Source organism: Furipterus horrens, unplaced genomic scaffold (genome assembly GCF_987537825.1).
Source record: "Furipterus horrens unplaced genomic scaffold, mFurHor1.1.pri manual_scaffold_4, whole genome shotgun sequence".
Lineage (NCBI taxonomy): Eukaryota > Metazoa > Chordata > Mammalia > Chiroptera > Furipteridae > Furipterus > Furipterus horrens.
Genome location: NW_028327174.1, coordinates 24949720 through 24968305, shown reverse-complemented (window position 1 = coordinate 24968305; position 18586 = coordinate 24949720). Strand labels below are relative to the sequence as shown.

At 37.4% G+C, this 18586-nt stretch overlaps 2 protein-coding genes across 2 annotated transcripts; one reads left to right on the top strand and one right to left on the bottom strand.

Moving 5' to 3' along the window:
- Positions 1-4342: 4342 nt before the first annotated feature.
- Positions 4343-5393, bottom strand: SMIM10L1 (small integral membrane protein 10 like 1). Its single transcript, XM_090272849.1, has one exon. It carries the CDS (start codon positions 5248-5250, stop codon positions 5044-5046), a length of 207 nt encoding a protein of 68 aa, XP_090128975.1. The 5' UTR covers positions 5251-5393; the 3' UTR covers positions 4343-5043.
- Positions 5394-16432: 11039 nt separating this feature from the next.
- On the top strand, positions 16433-17439 carry LOC150011399 (putative taste receptor type 2 member 33). Its single transcript, XM_090275448.1, has one exon. The coding sequence runs from the start codon at positions 16522-16524 to the stop codon at positions 17437-17439; it is 918 nt and encodes a 305-aa protein (XP_090131574.1). The 5' UTR covers positions 16433-16521.
- The last annotated feature ends 1147 nt before the right edge of the window (positions 17440-18586 follow it).

The window sequence follows — 18586 nt, the reverse complement described above, 5'->3', positions numbered from 1 at the left end:
TTTAGCAATTTTGGGGGACACCTATGGCAGTGACACTACCTTAACTTGTATATTGGTACCTCTATCCCTTAGTCCCATGTTTAAATGAGTTAGTTTTAAAAATAATTTCTTTTCCTGTTCATATAGAGCTTATCTGACCTTTGAACTTTAAGGCTTCTATTAATTATATTCTTCTTTGACCAGTTTAAGATGCTTTCAAATTTTTCTTTTTATGAGTTAAAAAGCTAAAATAGTTTTTTGAAAAACAGTTCTATTGGTAAATTAAGTATCTTTTCATTTATTCATTGGATATAGTCTCTATTACTGTGTGGAATGATTTCAGAGCCAAGACATTCTATGTACAATATTTCATTAGTGATTTTTGCCTTTTGGTTTTGTGGTCTACTTTTTCTCATTTTGGTTCTTATAAAAAGATATGCCCAATCTACCTCATTCAGTATATGAATGACCTACATTCCTCTTTATTGTTCATTGATGTACTCACTCCACTACCTTACTGTGAAGCAATCTACACACTTGATGCTTGAAAACCATTAAGAATGGTCAAGAATTTCATGTTTGCTGCAGGACCCTAGTTTGGACAAAAATTGGGATACTCTCAGATGAACTGCAATTAAGCTACTAAGAATTCCATAGTTTCTTCTTTTCATTTGTTGTAGGCAGTCTATAATAATGTTCTCTGGCCTTTCCATTATCCCAAGAGCATTGCTAAGATTTGTATTTGTAGGGATTAGGGGTGAGGACTTCAACTGCAAAGATTCATGACATGGCCTGGTGGTAATCCTATTGGGCAATAAGTTATCAAGTATTCTTGTAAAAATTGCAAGAAAATTCCACACTCATGGTATTCCAAGTAGACTGATATGACTCAATCCAACCCAACTGTTGGGGATTCTGATAGTTATTGCAGGGGTTCTTCTCTTGATCCAACTGCCTGGAAACTTCTAATCTTCAGATTACTTTCCAGGTACAAAGTTTCTGGCACTGTAATTTTTCTCTCCCTCTCCTTTTGACCCTACATCCCTAAACTTTCCATTTCTATCCCTTTCTGTCTCCATGTATAAGTCCTACTTTCTTCTTGACTCTATCAAGTGCTATTTATGCTCCACCAAGAAAAGCCTCCACTAAAATAAGACTGCAAGACTTTGTAATAAAATTTAGTTAGGCCTCCTCAGGGCAGACGGGAACAGCTTCAAATTTCATGATTACCTAATCTCTACTCCTTTCTACCCTCCAGAAAGTGTCCTTTTCTGTCTTCCTCCATCCCCTTCCTTCTTCTTCCCCATAGATAGGCCAAATGACTTTAGGAAGCAGAGTATAAAATACTTGAATTTACATATCAATTCATATTGAATATTTATATTCTGATACATAAAACCCTCAAAAATTAAGATATTGCTAATTATTACCTAGGTAATATTTCTACTTTAAAACTTGAGGAAAAAACAGGATTATTCAGAATTATTTAAATATTAAAAAAAAAAAAAAAGAAAACTGAACACCCGGCAAGGTTAATTGCAATTTGGCCAGTAACTATGACCTTGTGAAAGTTACTTAACCTCTTTTATGTCCCAGTTTCCTTCTCTGAAAAATAATAATGAAACTGTCTTCCTTATAGGATACATATGAGAATTATGGAGGTTTTGAATATAAGTAACTTTTCATAGTTCCTGGTATAAAAATCTCAATAAATTTAAAAATGCTGATAGTGATATGCTCTTTTAGCCAAGAAATTACATGTTCTTACCCTCAACTTAAAAAAATTGTTCCCTAACCTTTAAGTTATGTTACTATGATCACTATTTCCCTTCCATAATTAAACTCTACCAGTCACTATTTCCCATCATCTTTATCAGTTACATTTCATAAACAAGTTTTTTTCTTTATCAGTTAGAATTACACCACCTCTTTGCTTTGTCATGCTTGAAGAATCCCTGGACCAATCAATATTCATGATGGACTGAAAAAGCTCAATTTATAGACAATTAATGGGCTACCTTAATATCAGGAGCAAATATATCTTTATTTCCTTTATCGCCTAATGACTATTTGTAGAAAAACCAATTAATTTGGCATTCATTCAACAATATTTATTACGTATTTTGCATTAGGCAATGTTCTAGGGAAGAGAGCAATGAACAAACAAAATCTCTTGCTTCATAGATGTTACCTGAAAGGATGCCAACAGGAATAAAATTACTCGTAAATTAGAATAATTGGTTTAGTCAGGGCAAAAATATTGCTCTCTCCCTTGGGAAAAAGTTGTATCATGTGGGAAGAAAAATACACATATAGGCTTAAGAACAACTGTGAAGAATAAATGTTAAATCAAGGAGCTTTCATTCAGTTCCTGCTACATATCTGCTGACACTCCAGGCTGTAAAATACAGCACTAGTTTCTTCAGTTTAACAGAAGACTGATCTGAAGAAAAAAGGTTGAAGGGGGCAATGTTCCTATCACCACCCAAAGAGAGCATCTCTGTATCTCACCATTCCAGGGCTAATGGCAATCACATTTTTTTATGTTACAAATTGAGACATTAGTGCCTCTAGAAAATGGAGATGCCCACCATTTGTAAGTCCCTTGGCATCAAATTACATTTATTATATTTGAGACTAAAATATCTCAGTTCCTGCACTGTAGCCCAGCAATATGCAATTACCAAGGGAAGAGATTCTAGCAATTTGTCTCTCTTGATATTAAAAAAATCTGATCATTAATGAATAATTAAGCAAAAACAAGGCAGCCTGTGAAAATGGCATAGGTTGATGTTAACACAACCCATAGAGTAAAAAAAAATGCACTCTCTAATCTGGTCACAGGAATCTGGGAAAAACTTGATGGAAAAAGTGACATCTAAGCTTAGCTTTAAAACACAGGCAGAGTACCCATGGAGAGCAGGAGGGAAGAGTAGGGAAGACAGAGGAAAGTTTAAGTAGAAAGAGGAGGATGTGCTCAGTAGTGTGGCTCAGGATGAAGCATAAAGGGCGGGAAGAACAATTACCAAAATCCAGACACGGTGCTGAATGGGGTGCTTATTTTATAACCCTAAAGTATGCTTGTCTGTTTTTGTTGTACATAATCAGTGGAAATATAGAACACTGCAAATAGTTTAAATCTTTACCTTGGTAGATCTTGGCTCCTTTCAGCTCAAATGTCTCACCAAAATCTTCTTGGAGGCTCTTCCTCACACCCTTAGGGTTACTACCCTACATGTCTTCTTTAGGACTGAAAATCTTCACTGAAAAGCAGGCATTCCATTGAGTGAGTTTTAAGTTTTACTCATATGTTGAGATACTCTGTTATAACAAATACTGTTTATTGTGCATATATCAAGCACTAAAGCAGGCTTATTTTTAATTCTCTGACTACCAGTCAAGGTGTGTACTTTACCCTTCCTTAATAGTTGAGGAAACTGGGGCTTAGGCACATTTATAGATTCACCTAAGATCACAAAATTAGAGCTTGCATTTTAAAAGGTCTGCTAACTTAAAAAACCCAATCCTTTCACCCTGGTGGCTCTTACCCAATGGTGCACATTTCAATTACCTGAACAATTTTAAAAATGCAATTTATTTAAATTAAATTTTCACCAAATAACTATATATGGTTAAGAAAACAGCAAACCTCTACCTTTTCTCTACCCAATCCTGATTTTTTTCTCCAACCGCTTTTAACACAGCTGTTTCTTATTGCAGTTTTTTGAATAACATGTACAACACTGCTTTTCTGACTGATTCTCCTCCATTACACATAGCTTGCCTCTCCAGCACCCCGTTATATAATCATTTGTGGTATCTGTACTCAGTGTTCACATAATTATGACTAGCTTTATGACTAGTATTATTCCCAGTTGAGGTATGCAGTGTAGTTCTTAAACAATTTTTTATTTTTCCTGGGGTTCATAAGTGCCTCAGGTTTTCTTATTTTTTAAAAATGTGCAGACCAATATTCAGACTTCCTGAAACACTAAAAACCTCTTGACTCTATATTCAAACACACCAGGTATTCTCAGTTCTTTTTTCTTGAGGTTCCACCTGACTCCCCGTCTTTAGACATTTCTTACTGACTTCCTACTGTTCTCTTTTACTCTCCTCCCTGTTTAATATAGTTACACTGCTATTATAGCAACTTTACGGCTACTCTCTAATACCTTTTTTCCTCAGCAGTAAGACTGTATCTTTCAACTTCCCACTTTATAAGGTCACCACTCCCATTCCATTTACCTTCCCCTACTCCCTTCAACATCCCTACTTGAAAACTGTACATTAGCAATGCTGACATTTGCATTTTACCTTGCAACCATAATAAAGTATTCTTAAAAGAAAAAAGACCATAAACAACGTTTACATAAATTATTATTATGATGATGATTACTTAAATGTTATTCATTGAATAGCCAAGCTTTGCGCTGTAACTGGATTTTCTTCTCTTTGGCACCAAGGTCTTGAACCATGCTACTCACTGGGACACTGAAATAGAGTCCACTTTCTTACCCTCCAACCCTCTGTTCAAAACCCTGCAACATTTTACATTGTTTGGTATTAGGAGGATGCTTTTCCAGTTTTGTTTTGTTTTCACTGAAAATTTCTGATTGTCAGTTTTCTCTTGTGGGATGAAGAAATGTTTGACTTCCATATATCCTTAAGATCTTCAGCTTCTTATTCATTCAATATCTTGCTTACAATCCATTCCAATATTTCCGAATTTATGATTTCTTTTAATTTGAACCACAGACTTGTACTTTACACTTTTTTTCCTGGAAAACTTAGTAGTCTTTTTTTTTATAATGCATCCCATTTGTCCTAATTTTAAGGACGCACAGCTTCTTAAATATTGTCGTGGGCTTTAATCAAATTCTTCACTATTCCTGGAAAATCCCGTTATGTCCTCTGTCTCGTCAGAGCAGGATTTCTGAGACCTGGGGAGCGCAACCGCGGAGGGAGACTCTCGCGAGACTGAGGACGCCCTCTGCTACGCCGTCGGGCCTCCCGGGAGTCCGCCATTGTGCAGGCCCGGAGACCGTTAGCGTAACCACGGTTCTAAAAATGTACCTGCAAGCGGATGTTGAGGATCACCGAGCCCGCGACATAGAAGTAGGGAAAATTCGTGCGCAGCTGCCAGGCCAGCTCGAAGAAGGCGAGCAGGGTGCGGGAGAGCCCCTTGCAGAATACCCCGTAGGAGCCGGGGGCTGCGGTGGGAGTCGAGATCCCAAGAGCCAATGAAGCCGGAGCCGCCGCGATGGCCATGGTCCTGGTGTCGCCGCTTGGTACCGAGGGTCGCTGCAGGCCCCGCAGACCCCGACCAGTGGTCAGGACGGCGAAGGGCGGGGGCACTCAGAGGTGGCTGTGCTCCCCCTGCACCTCCGTCGTTGGCCGCTTCCTCCAGTGTGGCTCCGCCCCTTCCTGTCCGAACCGCTTAATGATAATTAGCATTTAGAGTTTTAACACTCGTAGTGCAAGAAGGTTATTTATATGTCATACACATTACTTAACCTAACACTTACGGACAGTTATACATATATAATTTTCGCTTTAAAGTGAAAGTAAACTTAAAAGGGGGAAATACAAGAAAACAAGTGTGCTAAAGTTTGGGAGTTAAAAGAATCTATTCCTCTGTTCTGTCATTGTATTTTATTGTGTTCTTAAACGTATCCCTGGAATTGAAATTTTCCTGTATTTCTAGAAATATATACATATTTATAATTATAATTTACAACACATTTATAATTTTGCAATCATGATAAAAATCATCGCAGTTTTAAAATTTTGTATGTTTTAAAATGTTTTGTTTATTTATTTTAGAGAGAGGGTAAGGGAGGGAGAAAGAAAGGGAGGGAAACATCAATGTGTGGTTGCCTCTCAGGCGCCCCCACCTGGGGACCTGGCCCACAACCCAGGCATGTGATCTAACTGAAAATTGGACTGGTGACCCTTTGGTTCACAGGCTGGCGCTCAATCCACTGAGCTACATAAGCCAGGTCGTCTCAATGCGGTTTTTAATGGACTAAATGCCACCTGAAAATATCACAAGCTATTGTTCTTTAAGAATTGTCCACTAACTGTACTTACTTATCACTTATTGTTATTTACAGAAAAGTTTGCTTGTAAAAGAGGAAAATATTTAAAGTATGGTAATTCTGGGGTGGGTGTGGACTGACTGAGAACCAATAGGGAAGGTTTCTCAGCTGCGAAATATTTTTGTTTCTAGAACCCAATATTAATTTCAATTCTTGCTTCCTTCTTTCCTTGCTATAGACCTTCCTTCTTTCCTTACTTCCTTCCACTAGAGGTGAACTTCCTATAGTAAGAACTGGTTGTGTTTTTAATGCTCTAATTGGTTTTTATTTATCAGGTTTTCCTCTGTAGAGAGTTAGTGAGGTATTTCTTTATAACTTCATTTGCAATTCTAAAGAAACATTCCCTTATTCTGACCTAGAGAATGTTAAAAGGGGAGGCTCACTGTCTTTAAAGTTATATGGATAGATATAGTAATATTGTTGAGAAAAATAAAAATAGAAGATGTAACTTAAAGATTCAAATCAAGGCCACTGTGGGAGCCATTCTATCAGGAAATATTTAAAAGGTAGTTTAAAGGTACTTTCTTCCATAAATTTAATCCATCTTTTCAGAAAACTTTTTGCCTCAGTTTACCCTGGATATATAGCAAAACAAAAATAACATTGTACATATTTATAATTTAGCTTCTGATATCTGTTATACTTTGTTAATGCACACATCCTTCTTGCATGCAATATTGAATATTTTTATGGCAGACATCGTGACTTAATATAATGATAAAAAACATCAGCTTTTTAAAAACAACTAAATCAGATTATAGCTTGAGTGGTTACAGAAACTGACATCGCTTTTTTTTTTTAGGTTTTCATAGAGCAGACAGGAGTTAAATTATTTTTTCTCAATCATGAACAGGCTGCATTAGAAGAGACAGACAGTATCCTTACTCCTCCTTAGGTAATTATATTATTTTAATTGTAGTAGCTGGCAACCTTTTTTTTGAGCTTATACTATGTGTAAGGCATTTATTTAGGGGTAAGCATTTTCTCAATAAAGCTTCAAAATCTTCCCCCCCCTCAAAATATTTATTATTTGACTCTATTTAGTAGATACAAAATTTAGAGAAACAGATGGTTAAAATAATTTCAAGGCTAGTACAGTCGTATCTGAAAAAAAAAAAAGCTAAACTAATAAAATCAAAAGGAATATATCTTTACTAAGAGATGAAACACAAGAGGAGTTCGTAACAAAATAAAACCAAAGCAAAAACCATGTCTAAAATTGGATTTTTCTTGAAATGTAAGCTACGCATTTTAATTAATTTTTAAGACTATATTTATAGTTTTAAAACAGGACATGTATACATATGACTAAACAGCATGGCTGACACAGATCAAGTGTGTACTGGTAAGCTTTTGAGAACCCTTTGATATGCTGAGAGTAGTACTGATGCAGGCAGACAGTAAGAATAAATAGTAGTGCTTTGGGAAGAGCAGTAGTGATCAGTAGGGTTGGTAACAATGGAGTCCTGTGGACACTATAGCAGGAACAGCTCTCCAGTACTGATGTGTAAAGTTCCAGACCTCCACGAAAGAAATGGTTCGACTTATCCAAACAGCCTCCCGACTTGGTTGGCAACTGAAAACTGGACACGGGTAGGGGTACTGGACCCAGTGAAAAGCTGTGAAGAAATGAATTCAGACAAGTATATGTGTTTATATACATATACCCCCACAAAGGCCATTGGTCTAACCATGGCCAAAGGGTCCAAACATGGTTGTAAATATGGTATTATCTTAGTTGGAGTTAACATGGTTGTAAATATGCTATTAACTTATTTGGAGTTCTTATATGAAGAAACAGACCAAAACAACTCTGTTTTAGATAAATAACATGTTAAAGAAAATTGAGTAACTTGGAGAGTCTGTAGTCTGGCCACAAAATGAGGTCATGGGGCTCCATAATCATCCACAATAACACAAATCACTGCAGTTTGTTGAGTGAAGTTTACACTGATGCTCCACTGCAGAGAGAACCAACGGGCTGTGCTTCAGACAATGTAGACAGTTGATATTGATTTCACCAACATGGTGACATTTCTTTGCTAGACTGGATTCTGTATGGTTCCTGTTTCTTTGCCTACTGGATTCTATTTGATAGAGCATAGGCCAAATTTCCACTAATAATTTCAAGTGTACCTGGGAAAGTGAATGTCTCATTTTTTTCCTCTTCAAATTGGTGTGATAGATAGCCTTACGCTGGCTTCTAATGATTCTGCCTTCTGGTTTCATGCCCTTATGTAATATGTAATCTTGGTTATGAACTGTACTTAGTAACTTCTAATGAATAAAATATAGCAAACATGAAGGTGTTATATTACATCATACCTGTGTTAGGTGCTTATTAACAGCTGGATTATGTATGCCCCCCTCCCCCATATTCACATGTCAGAGCCCTAATTCCCAGTATCTTAGAATGTGACTATTAAGAGATATGGCTTCTTGGAGGTAATTAGTTAAAACGGTGTCATTAGGTTGGGCCCTAATCTGATATGATAGATGTTCTTATAAGAAGAGGAGATTAGGACACAGACAACACAGAGACTCAATCATGTGAGGACACAATGAGAAGGTGGCCATTTGAAAGCCAAGGAGAAAGGTCTGAAGAACGCAAGCTTGCTGACACCTTGTTCTTGGACTTCTAGTTTCCAGAATTATGAGAAAATAAATTTCTATTTTTTTAGCCTCCAAGTTTATGGTATTTTGTTATGGTAGCCCTAGAAAACTAATAGAGGGCCCTTTCTTCCTCTTTGTTTCCTTGCTCTGAGGGAAGCCAGCTATCATATTATGAGCTGCTCCATGGAGAGAACCATGTGGCAAGAAACTTGTTCTCTAGCCAACAACCAGTGAATACCTGAAGCTTGTCAACAGCCAAGGGTATGGGCTTAGAATCAACAGCCAACTTCAAGGCCCGCCCCACACTTGAGCCTTGAGATGACTGCAATCCTAGCTAATTCTTTGGTTTCATCCCATAAGAGAACTTGAACCAGTGGCATGTAGCTAAGTTGTGCCCAGATTCCTGACCCACAGGAATCCTGAGATAATAAATACTTGTTTAAAGCTGGCAAGGTTTGGGGGTAATTTGCTATGCAACAATGCATAATACAATGGAGATAGACCTCACAATGTGTGCTTATCAGTCAGAGTTGAACCAAAGAAGTAGAACCACTAGGATTTATTACTGGAAATTATCTCACATGAGTGTTGGGGCTGGCTGATTAGTCTTTCTCTGCAAGGTTGTCTAATATTTGAACCTGAAGCCAATAGTCTGGCAGTTAGGAAGGGAAGATTATGAATAGACTGGACCCCTACAAGCATGAGCTAGAATTCTACAAGGATGGACTAAATGAATTATGTCTGTCCTTGATGCTGACCTTGGTGACTAGGGTGTCCTGAATAAGCTGGGGACATTTGTCATGAAACTGAACATATACAGCTGGCCCAGCAGTTACAAAGACTAAAGTGGATCCAGAAGATAGGGAGAGCAATTGTAGGCACAGCTGCTGCTTCAGGTCAATGAGGCGAATCAACAGATCAGCAACCAAGTGAGTGGTGTGGTTCCAAATGTGGAAATATTTCACATGTTTCTGTTTACTTCTGCTGCTTGGAGTCTCAACCTCAAGGAGGACCCAGTACCTCCTTAAAGTGCTTCCACCTGATTAAGTCGGGCTCATCCTGCATAACCTCCCTCTGATTAACTCAAAATCAACTGATTTGAGACCTTAATTATGTCTTAAAAACCCCTTCCAGCAGTACCTCAACTAGTGTGTTTGAATGGATAACTTGAAAGAGGTGTGAGTATACTCAAATTGGCTGTCACTTCCCTTCTGCCCTTCAGGTCTCCTGAGAGACTCTCCCTTGTAGGACACCTTAAGCAGAAACACACTAGAAAGGGAATTCTAGAGACTGCAGTTCATCCTAGCCTAACTGGCACATCAAAAAGCCATTTCAGTGACTTCCATAATTTCACGGGATGCTGGGAAAATATTTCAATTCAGTTTTCTAAAATGAGAAGTCTAATAAAGCATGGTTTGAGGATTCATTCCTAGGTGGCCGAAAATAATAATTGTCCAATATAGTCTGCTGCTTCACTCCAACATTCACTCTTTACATTTAAAATTTACAAAAATCCCTGCTCCCATCTAACAGAAGAAGCTATCCCCCACCATATTAGGTGTCTGTTTTGCCTATTTTGCTTGACAAGTCACCTCAAGACTTAGTAGCTTAAAACATCAGTAATCACTGTGATCTCTCATGATTCCTAAGAGTCCAGAATTCAGGAATGACTCAGTTGGGTGGTTTGGCTCTGAATGTCTTATGAGGTTGCAGTCAAACAGTGGTTGGGGGCATCTTGAAGGCTTCTTCCAAGTGCCTGTGCTAGGAAGACCTGAATATCTGGGACCTGGAAGATCTTAGGCATCTCAATTCTATTTCTGTTTGGTGTCTCCACATGGTATCTCCAGCATTGTGACTCAGGCTTCCAAAGGCAGATGTCCCAAGAAGAATCAGTTTTTCACCTCAGTCTATGAAGTTAGCTACTTGGTATCTATATCCCATATTGAAGGGTAGGGGCATTAAACTCCATCTATTTATGTAAGCTGTGTCAAAGTATTTGGTCATATTTCCAACCACCAAACTCATAGGTCCAAAAATATACTCACTTTTCCAATTTTATCCTGATTCAAATCGGTCATCTTTGGACAATGTCATTTTGTCCATTATTTCCATCATGATTCTTCCTCCATAATTTATAATCTATAGACTATACTGTAAAACTCATGACCACCAATTAGCTTATATAAAATAATGGGAAAAAGAAAAACATAAAAAGTAGTAAAATGCATACACAACATATTTCATTTAGAGTAATTACCAAATAACACCAACACTTGCATAAATATTATTTATAAACTAGATAACATGTAAAAAACAACTATTTGAAAGTATTGGAAAATGATCCAGAGACAGATATTGGAGAAGAGTCAACATTGGGAAGAAGAGAACAAAAGTGAATGGGTTTCCTGTTTTTATTGTTGGCCGTGGTTTGCACTATGCAAGGTGACTAATATTTCAGTAGGAAAATAAGAGCAACAGGAGCTCAGAGGAACATCTAAGAAAGAAAATGGCGAGAGAAAGGTAGTTCCACTTCTGAGTTTGAGCTGGTACAAGTTTTTTACTAATCCATATACTATGTATGGGGCATGCTCCAAGGAGGACAGCTAAAATAACTGTACTGAGATTTCAGCCCTCATCAATTACATAAAAGACAGAGCAAGAAGATTTATTACTGTAGGTCAGAATTACTCTTTTTTCCTTGAAAGCCAAAAATACATTTCATTACCTTACCTTACAGTCATATTTCTTGTCTATTCTTGTTCCCAGTGTAGCTTCCACTAATTTTATTAATTCCAATTTTAAGGGTTCCCAGCAGGATGGTGGCATAGGTAAATTCAGTACCCAAATCTTCCTTCAACCACATCAAAATTACAACTAAATTACTGAACAGCCATCATTCAGAATTGAGTGAAATCTAGCCGAACAAAATTCTATAACGTAGGATATAAAGAAGAAGCCACATAAAGACTGGTAGGAGGGGCAGAGACTTGGAATTGGGCCCCCTTAAGAGTGAGGGGTCCTAGCTCCACATTAAGCCCCTCAGCCCAGGTTTCCAGTGACAGGAAGGGATGTTACCATAACTTTTGGCTGTAAAAACCAGCTTGGATCATTGCTGAATGAGACAGAGGGCTTCTGGAGTCCAGGCACTCCTCTTAAAGGGCCCACGTGTGAACTTTGTTGAACTCACTCACCCTGAGTTCCAGTGCTGGGGCACCAGAAAATATGGGTAGGAACTGAGTAGTCTGGCATTTCGGTGAGAGCTACAGAGGCAGCTTTCTACCAGGCATAAGTACTAGCAGAAACCATTGTTGCTTTTCTGGACTCTTCTTCTACTAAGCCCATTATTGAGCACCAGAGCAGAGTCTCCATCAACCTGGTAACACTGTTCACTCCATCCTGGTGATCCCCTGAGACCTCACCCCGTCCAATCTTCAGGCCCAACCCAAGTTATTTCCAGTAGCTTTTCCATATAAACAGCATCTCTTGGTTCATGCTTCAAATTTTCCTAAAAGCTCTCAAATAAGCAGCATCTGGCCTCAGTATTCTCCATATCACTTGCTAAGTGGTCCCAGGCTCAGCACTAGCTACAGCCAGCCTTTGTTCACAGCTCGGGCACCTTCAAGTCCATCATGCATAGCAGCCATCTGCAGATCACATTGTAGCTGATGCCAGGTGGCTCTAAGCAGAGCACAGGTAGTGGCTTACCTTGGTCTGCACATCCCAGGACGCCTCAGAGCCAGTACACCCAATGGACAGCTTTAGACTATGTCAAAGCACTACCCAACCTCCTCCACAAGGGACACACTCTCGTGATTTAGCAGGCACAAGAGACTGAAGTAAGCCCTGCTCTGGGGGTCAGCCCCTGCACAGTTGATCCTCCACATGATCACAGCTAGTCCTTGGAGTCAGTCAGCCTGAGGGTAAATTTCTCAGATTGAGGTGCTAAAAGCAATCAAGGCTAAACTACAACAGGAGGAAATACAAAGTCCAAAAAGGGGGCACACCTGGAGTGCCCAGCTCAGCTGTTCTGTGACAATGGACCCTACAGGACACCTACTACATAATGCCACTCCACTAAGTTTCACAGATATAGTAGCTTTACCTAATACATAGAAACAAACACAGAGAAGCTGCTAAACTGAGGAGACAAAGAAACATGGCCCAAATGAAAAAACAGAACAAAACTCCAGAAAAATACTAAACAAAATAGAGCTAAAAATCTACTAGATGCAGAGTTCGAAATACTCATTATAAAGATGTTCAATGAAAAGGGAAGAGTAGATAAACTTAGTGAGAACTTCAATCAAAGATAGGAAATATAAAAACAAAAATAAAAAACATTAAAAAGAACCAGTCAGAAATGAAGAATAAATTTTAACTGAAATGAAGGATATATTACAGGGATCAAAGTAGAGTAGATGAAGTCAACACTCAAATAAGTGATTTGTGATTAAGGGAGCAAAAACACCCAATCAGAAGAGCAAAAAAAAAATTGAGAATACTGTAAGGAGCCTCTGGGACAACTTCAAGCATAACTTCAAGCATACCAACATTTGCATCATGGGCATGCCAGATGAAAGAGAGAGACAGCAAGAAATTGAAAATCGATTTGAAAAAAATGATAGAAAACTTCCCTAACTTCCTGAAAAAAACAGACATACAAGTCCAGGAAGTGCAGAGGGTACCAAACAAGATGAACCAAAAGAGACCCACACCAAGACACAACATAATTAAAATGCAAAAGGTTAAAGACAAAGACAGAATCTTAAAAACAGCAAGAGAAAAGCAGTTAGTTACCTACAAGGGAGCTTCCATATGACTATCTGCTGAGTTCTCAACAGAAACTTTGAAGGTCAGAAGGGATTGACAAAAAATATTCAAAGTGATATAAAGTAAGGATCTACAACCAAGATTAGTCTACCCAGCAAAGCCATCATTTAGAATCGAAGAACAAGTAAAGAGCTTCCCAGACCAAAAGTCAACGAGTTCATCATTATCAAACCAGTATTATATGAAATGTTAAAATGTCTTTAAGAAGAAGAAAAAAGAGCAAAACCATGAACAATAAATGACAATACATAAATATCTATCAACAACTGAATCTCAAAAACAAAATTATGAATAAGCAGAACAGAAACAGACTGATAGAGAACATTTTGACAGTTGTCAGAAGGGAGGGAGATTGGGGGATGGGTAAAAACTGTTAAGGGATTAAGAAGTACAAATTGGTTGTTACAGAATAGCTGTGAAGATAAAAGTACAGCATAGGGAATATAGTCAACAGTATTCTAATAACTGTATGGTGTCAGATGGGTGTTGGATTTATAGGGATGATCACTAGTTATGTAATGTCAGGTGTACTGACTCCAAAAAACCTCCGCTGCCTTGCGGCATACCTCTTCAGGGGAAAGGCTAAGGGAGTAAACCCCGACAGAAAATCCGGAGCCGGAGTCCCTAAGGCGGTTTGACGTTGTAGTCAACACCGGCAACTCCTGCGGCGCACCTGAAGCCAAGCTGTATTGACTCCGTCTTTCCCTTGGACCCTTCAGCTGCGAAGAGAGGGGGGGTCTGCTGCATGGGCAACAGCAGACCCTCCATATCACCCTGCCCAGGCTCTGTAGCTTCAGTTTCACTGGAGAGGACACTCCAGCGTCATCGCAAGATGTCGATTCAACACGGGAGGAGACAGATACCGTGTCACTCCCGAGTCGGACTGCACAGCCATTCTCGGCAGTGCAGATAGACTCTTAAGAAGCTACACCATCGTCTCTCGAGACGGACGGCTGCCGACGACTGGGGTGTACACCTGAAACTAGCAAAATTATGTCAACTGTAATATAAAAAAATAGCAATGATTTAAAAATCATCTGACCATGATGGTGAGTGTTAATATCAGAATTTCAACTGTTTCATTCATATATATGTCTGTGGTTATTCAAATAGTATATTATATTTATATAGCTTTGTAGAAAGCTTTGAAATTAGAAACTATAATCCTCCAATTTTGTTCTTTAAAAAATATTTTAGTTCTTGTGCTTTGCATTCCCATAAACATTTAAGAAATAGTTTGCATTTTCTGCAAAAATAGTCTCCTGAGACTTGATATATAGATCATTCATCTGTTCATCTAAAAACTCCCCTCTTACCTGGATTTTTGTTCAATGGTCCTCCTTCCTTACACAGCTCTGTGATACATTGAAAACATAATTTTGACAATTTATTACCCTTGGTTGTTGTAGGAGGAAATCTTGCCTTTTTCTACTGCTACATTGTGCTCATAAAAGGAAGTTCTCCCAAGTTAACTTTGAAGCATCATTTAATACAGGATCAAATGAGTAAAAATCCTCAATGCTTTTATCTGTACCCGAAAGGCACATGAAATCACTCAACACAAACAGTAAACTTACTCCTCACAAAGACCATCAGAAAACTTACCATGTTTATCTGATTTTTTACTGATGATTATACTGAGGTAGAATGTAGTTTTAAAGAAATCCAAGATCAGAGATTTACAAAGCAAAGAATCTTAATTTTACTTCATGGAAAGCCATCTCTAAGATCGTCCTTGAAAACAATACATATAAGAACTGAAAAAAATAACTGATTTTAACATTTATTAATCACAAAATATTATGCAGTCAGAAATAAATTAAGCAGAGAAAATAAACTGAATTTTTGTACACAGAGAAGTCTAGATTCACCACTGGAAACCAGATATGCTTTTGAAGTTTCCAAAGAATATTTGTAACATTTCTGAACATTTTAATTGAATAATTAATATTTAAATATTAAGTAGACTCAAAAGAGGATCTTCATCAAAGCCCTCACATGAGAGATATGTTTGACATTTATTAATAATGAGGTGGAAATCCTGAATGAAATAAAATGAATGACAACCTAGATGACTTCACTGAGGCTCATTTTTTAAATTCAAAAAATTATGGGACAGTAATTCCTTCCATGGATGAAAGGTGCCAGTGTGTGTGTATACTTGTGTGCTTATGAGATTATAAACAATAAAATGATACTTAAATGTTAGTTATTAGCAACCAGTCTTAGTGAGTATTGGCCTTCCTAGAGGACTCAAGAAAACCTTGATGTTTCGTAGGAAAAGTTTGGACTCTTTCTTCATAAAACTGACATTAAAAACCAACAACAACAACAACAACAACAAAAACAAGACAAAAGGGAGGGATAAATGGTGATGAAGGAAACTTGACTTTAAGTGATAAACACACAAGACAGTATAACAGATGATGTATTATAGAATTGCATACTTGAAATCTTTATAATTTTATTAACCAATGTCACCCCAATAAATCAATAAATTAAAAAAGTCTGTAGTGATGACAATCCTATCAATGACCAAGCTCTACTGAACAATTTATCATTCACTGTGTATTCAATATATTGGATTGTTAAATTTCACTAAGGACAAAGTTGATGAACACAAATTATGGAGAGGTGAAACAAAGAAAATTGCAAAACAATGAAAGAGAATATGTCTATATTTGCATGATAGCAAATGAGAATCCAGCTTTCACAACAACATCAGTTTAAAATATTCCAGCCTACAGCAAGGACATAAAGAATTTGAATGAGATAATTTGAGTTGCTTGGGGCATAACAATTTTTTTCATAAAGAAAGCATTGTGCCCTTTCATTAGCATGCTCTGGTGTTTTCCTGTTTGACATTGGCCATGGAATTAAAAAAATAACAACACAAAAATTTTATATACATTCAAGACCAGCTGCAAATAGAAGTTAAGGTCAGAGTATTAAAGGAATCACAACCAGTGATTTTATACTTGGCCTTCTTTTTCTAGACATGATAAATTTATTACCAAGAATTCCTTGTATCCTAGTAATAGCTGAATTTGTTCTAGGAAATGTTGTTAACGTCTTGATAGCCCTGGTGTACTGCATTGACTGGGTCAAGGGTCAAAAGCTCTCCTGCGCTGATCAACTTCTCACTGCTCTGGCCATCTCCAGAATTGGTTTGCTGTGGGCAGTATTATTAAATTGGTATGCAACTATGTTTAATCTATCTTTCTATAGTTCAGAAGCAAGAACTATTGTTCTTATTGTCTGGGTAGTAAGCACCCATTTTAGTCTCTGGCTTCCTACTAGCCTCAGCATACTTTATTTGCTCAAGATAGCCAATTTCTCCAGCTCTTTCTTTCTTCACCTAAAGTGGAAAGCTAAAAGAGGAGTTCTCATGATACTGTTGAGCACTTTGGTCTTCTTGGTTTCTCATCTTGCAGTGGTGAACATAGAGGAAAAAGTGCAGAAGAATGAATATGAAGGAAACATCACTTGGGTGACCAATTTGAGGGACATTGTACACCTTTCAAGTATGACTGTATTCACAATTGTACATGTCGTACCCTTTACTATGTCCCTGACAGCTTTACTGCTGTTGATCTTTTCCCAGTGGAAACATCTCAAGAAGATGAAGTTCAGTGGCAAAGGAGCTCAAGATGCCAGCACCAAGGTCCACGTAAGAGCCATGCAAACTGTCATCTCCTTTCTTTTGTTGTTTCTCATTCACTTCCTGGCTCGAATCACCTCAAAGTGGAATTCTAATACTCTGCAGAACAATTCAGTTGAAATGTTTTGTCGGGTTTTTGGTCTCCTGTATCCTTCAAGCCATTCATTTGTCTTTATTTGGGTGAACAGGAAGCTAAGACAGGCCATTCTGACATTTCTGTGTCAGCTGAGGTGCTGGCTGAAAGAAAGAAAGTAAGTGGGGAAACATGGGTCTTCTGGGAAAAAAAAACTGATGGAGTCTGTAACATTTTATAGTTGCTGCTGCTTTTATTAATATGCATAGAACTGGGTAAGGTATATGTAAAGAACTTTACCTCAGTTTATCACAAAAATATGTACGTGTGCATGTTTGTGAAAAATAGAAAAAAGATTTTAAGATTGTCATAATAATCTTTTCATGTAAGTGATCTAATTTTACAAAATAGTGTAAGAAATTCCTCAGGATTAAGAAGTCATGCATATTTAGCATACATATTTTACGTTAACATCTTACAAATAAAAAATTCATGATCCATGTTTATGCATTTTTAAAGATGGACAACTCATCTCGGGAAATTATTTCTATTTTCCATTGTAATTAGTACCACACATAGGTACTGGAGTGTGCTTAGATGTTTTTGTTTGAACCTTCAGTCTTTGGGATGGTAAGAATATTCATAAATCACACATTGAGGGTGGATGTTTGGGAAAGGTATTATTCCACCAGGAATTTTTATCATGGTTAATAGAGAACAATTGGAACAGTTAGGAAAAGATTTCTGTAAAGAAATTAAAGAGAGACAAACATATTTAGAATATATTTTATATACATATACAATCAACAGTACTAGAGATTATTAGATTAATACAAGTAGGTTAAAGCATAGAAAAAATCAAGTTCTACAATAAGGATGAAGGAAAAGAAAAATGTTCGTGACATTTTTAATGCCGCCATGATTCCATACGCAGTTAGAAGAGTCATTTCTTAAGTTTTTGAGTTCAGAAGATGATTTTTGAAGATGAAAATTGTTGTAAGTTTATTCAGTTTATACTGAGCCACCTTTGGGTCTCTCAATTGTCAGTCATTTTCAGTATCTTGCAACTTAGGAAGGTCTTTTAACCTTTATACAAGAAGGTTCAAATCTTCTTTATCCTAAAAATGTACTCGATATAAGAAAAGTAAAAATTATGGTACAGAAGTCAATGACCTTTCTGCATATATGAAAATTGTTACTTATAATGTCTAAGTAATAATTATAAGAATGTCTTCAAGATCTGTTTGTATTAAAATTTTGTGGAAAATGATGAAATAAAAAGTGTGTTGACATAAATTTGGTGGCAAGATCTCTTATAGGAAATAAATG

What these genes read in the sequence shown, in the direction of transcription:
- SMIM10L1 (XM_090272849.1), bottom strand. Translation starts at nt 5,250, where the DNA reads ATGGCCATCGCGGCGGCTCCGGCTTCATTGGCTCTTGGGATCTCGACT.
- LOC150011399 (XM_090275448.1), top strand. Translation starts at nt 16,522, where the DNA reads ATGATAAATTTATTACCAAGAATTCCTTGTATCCTAGTAATAGCTGAA.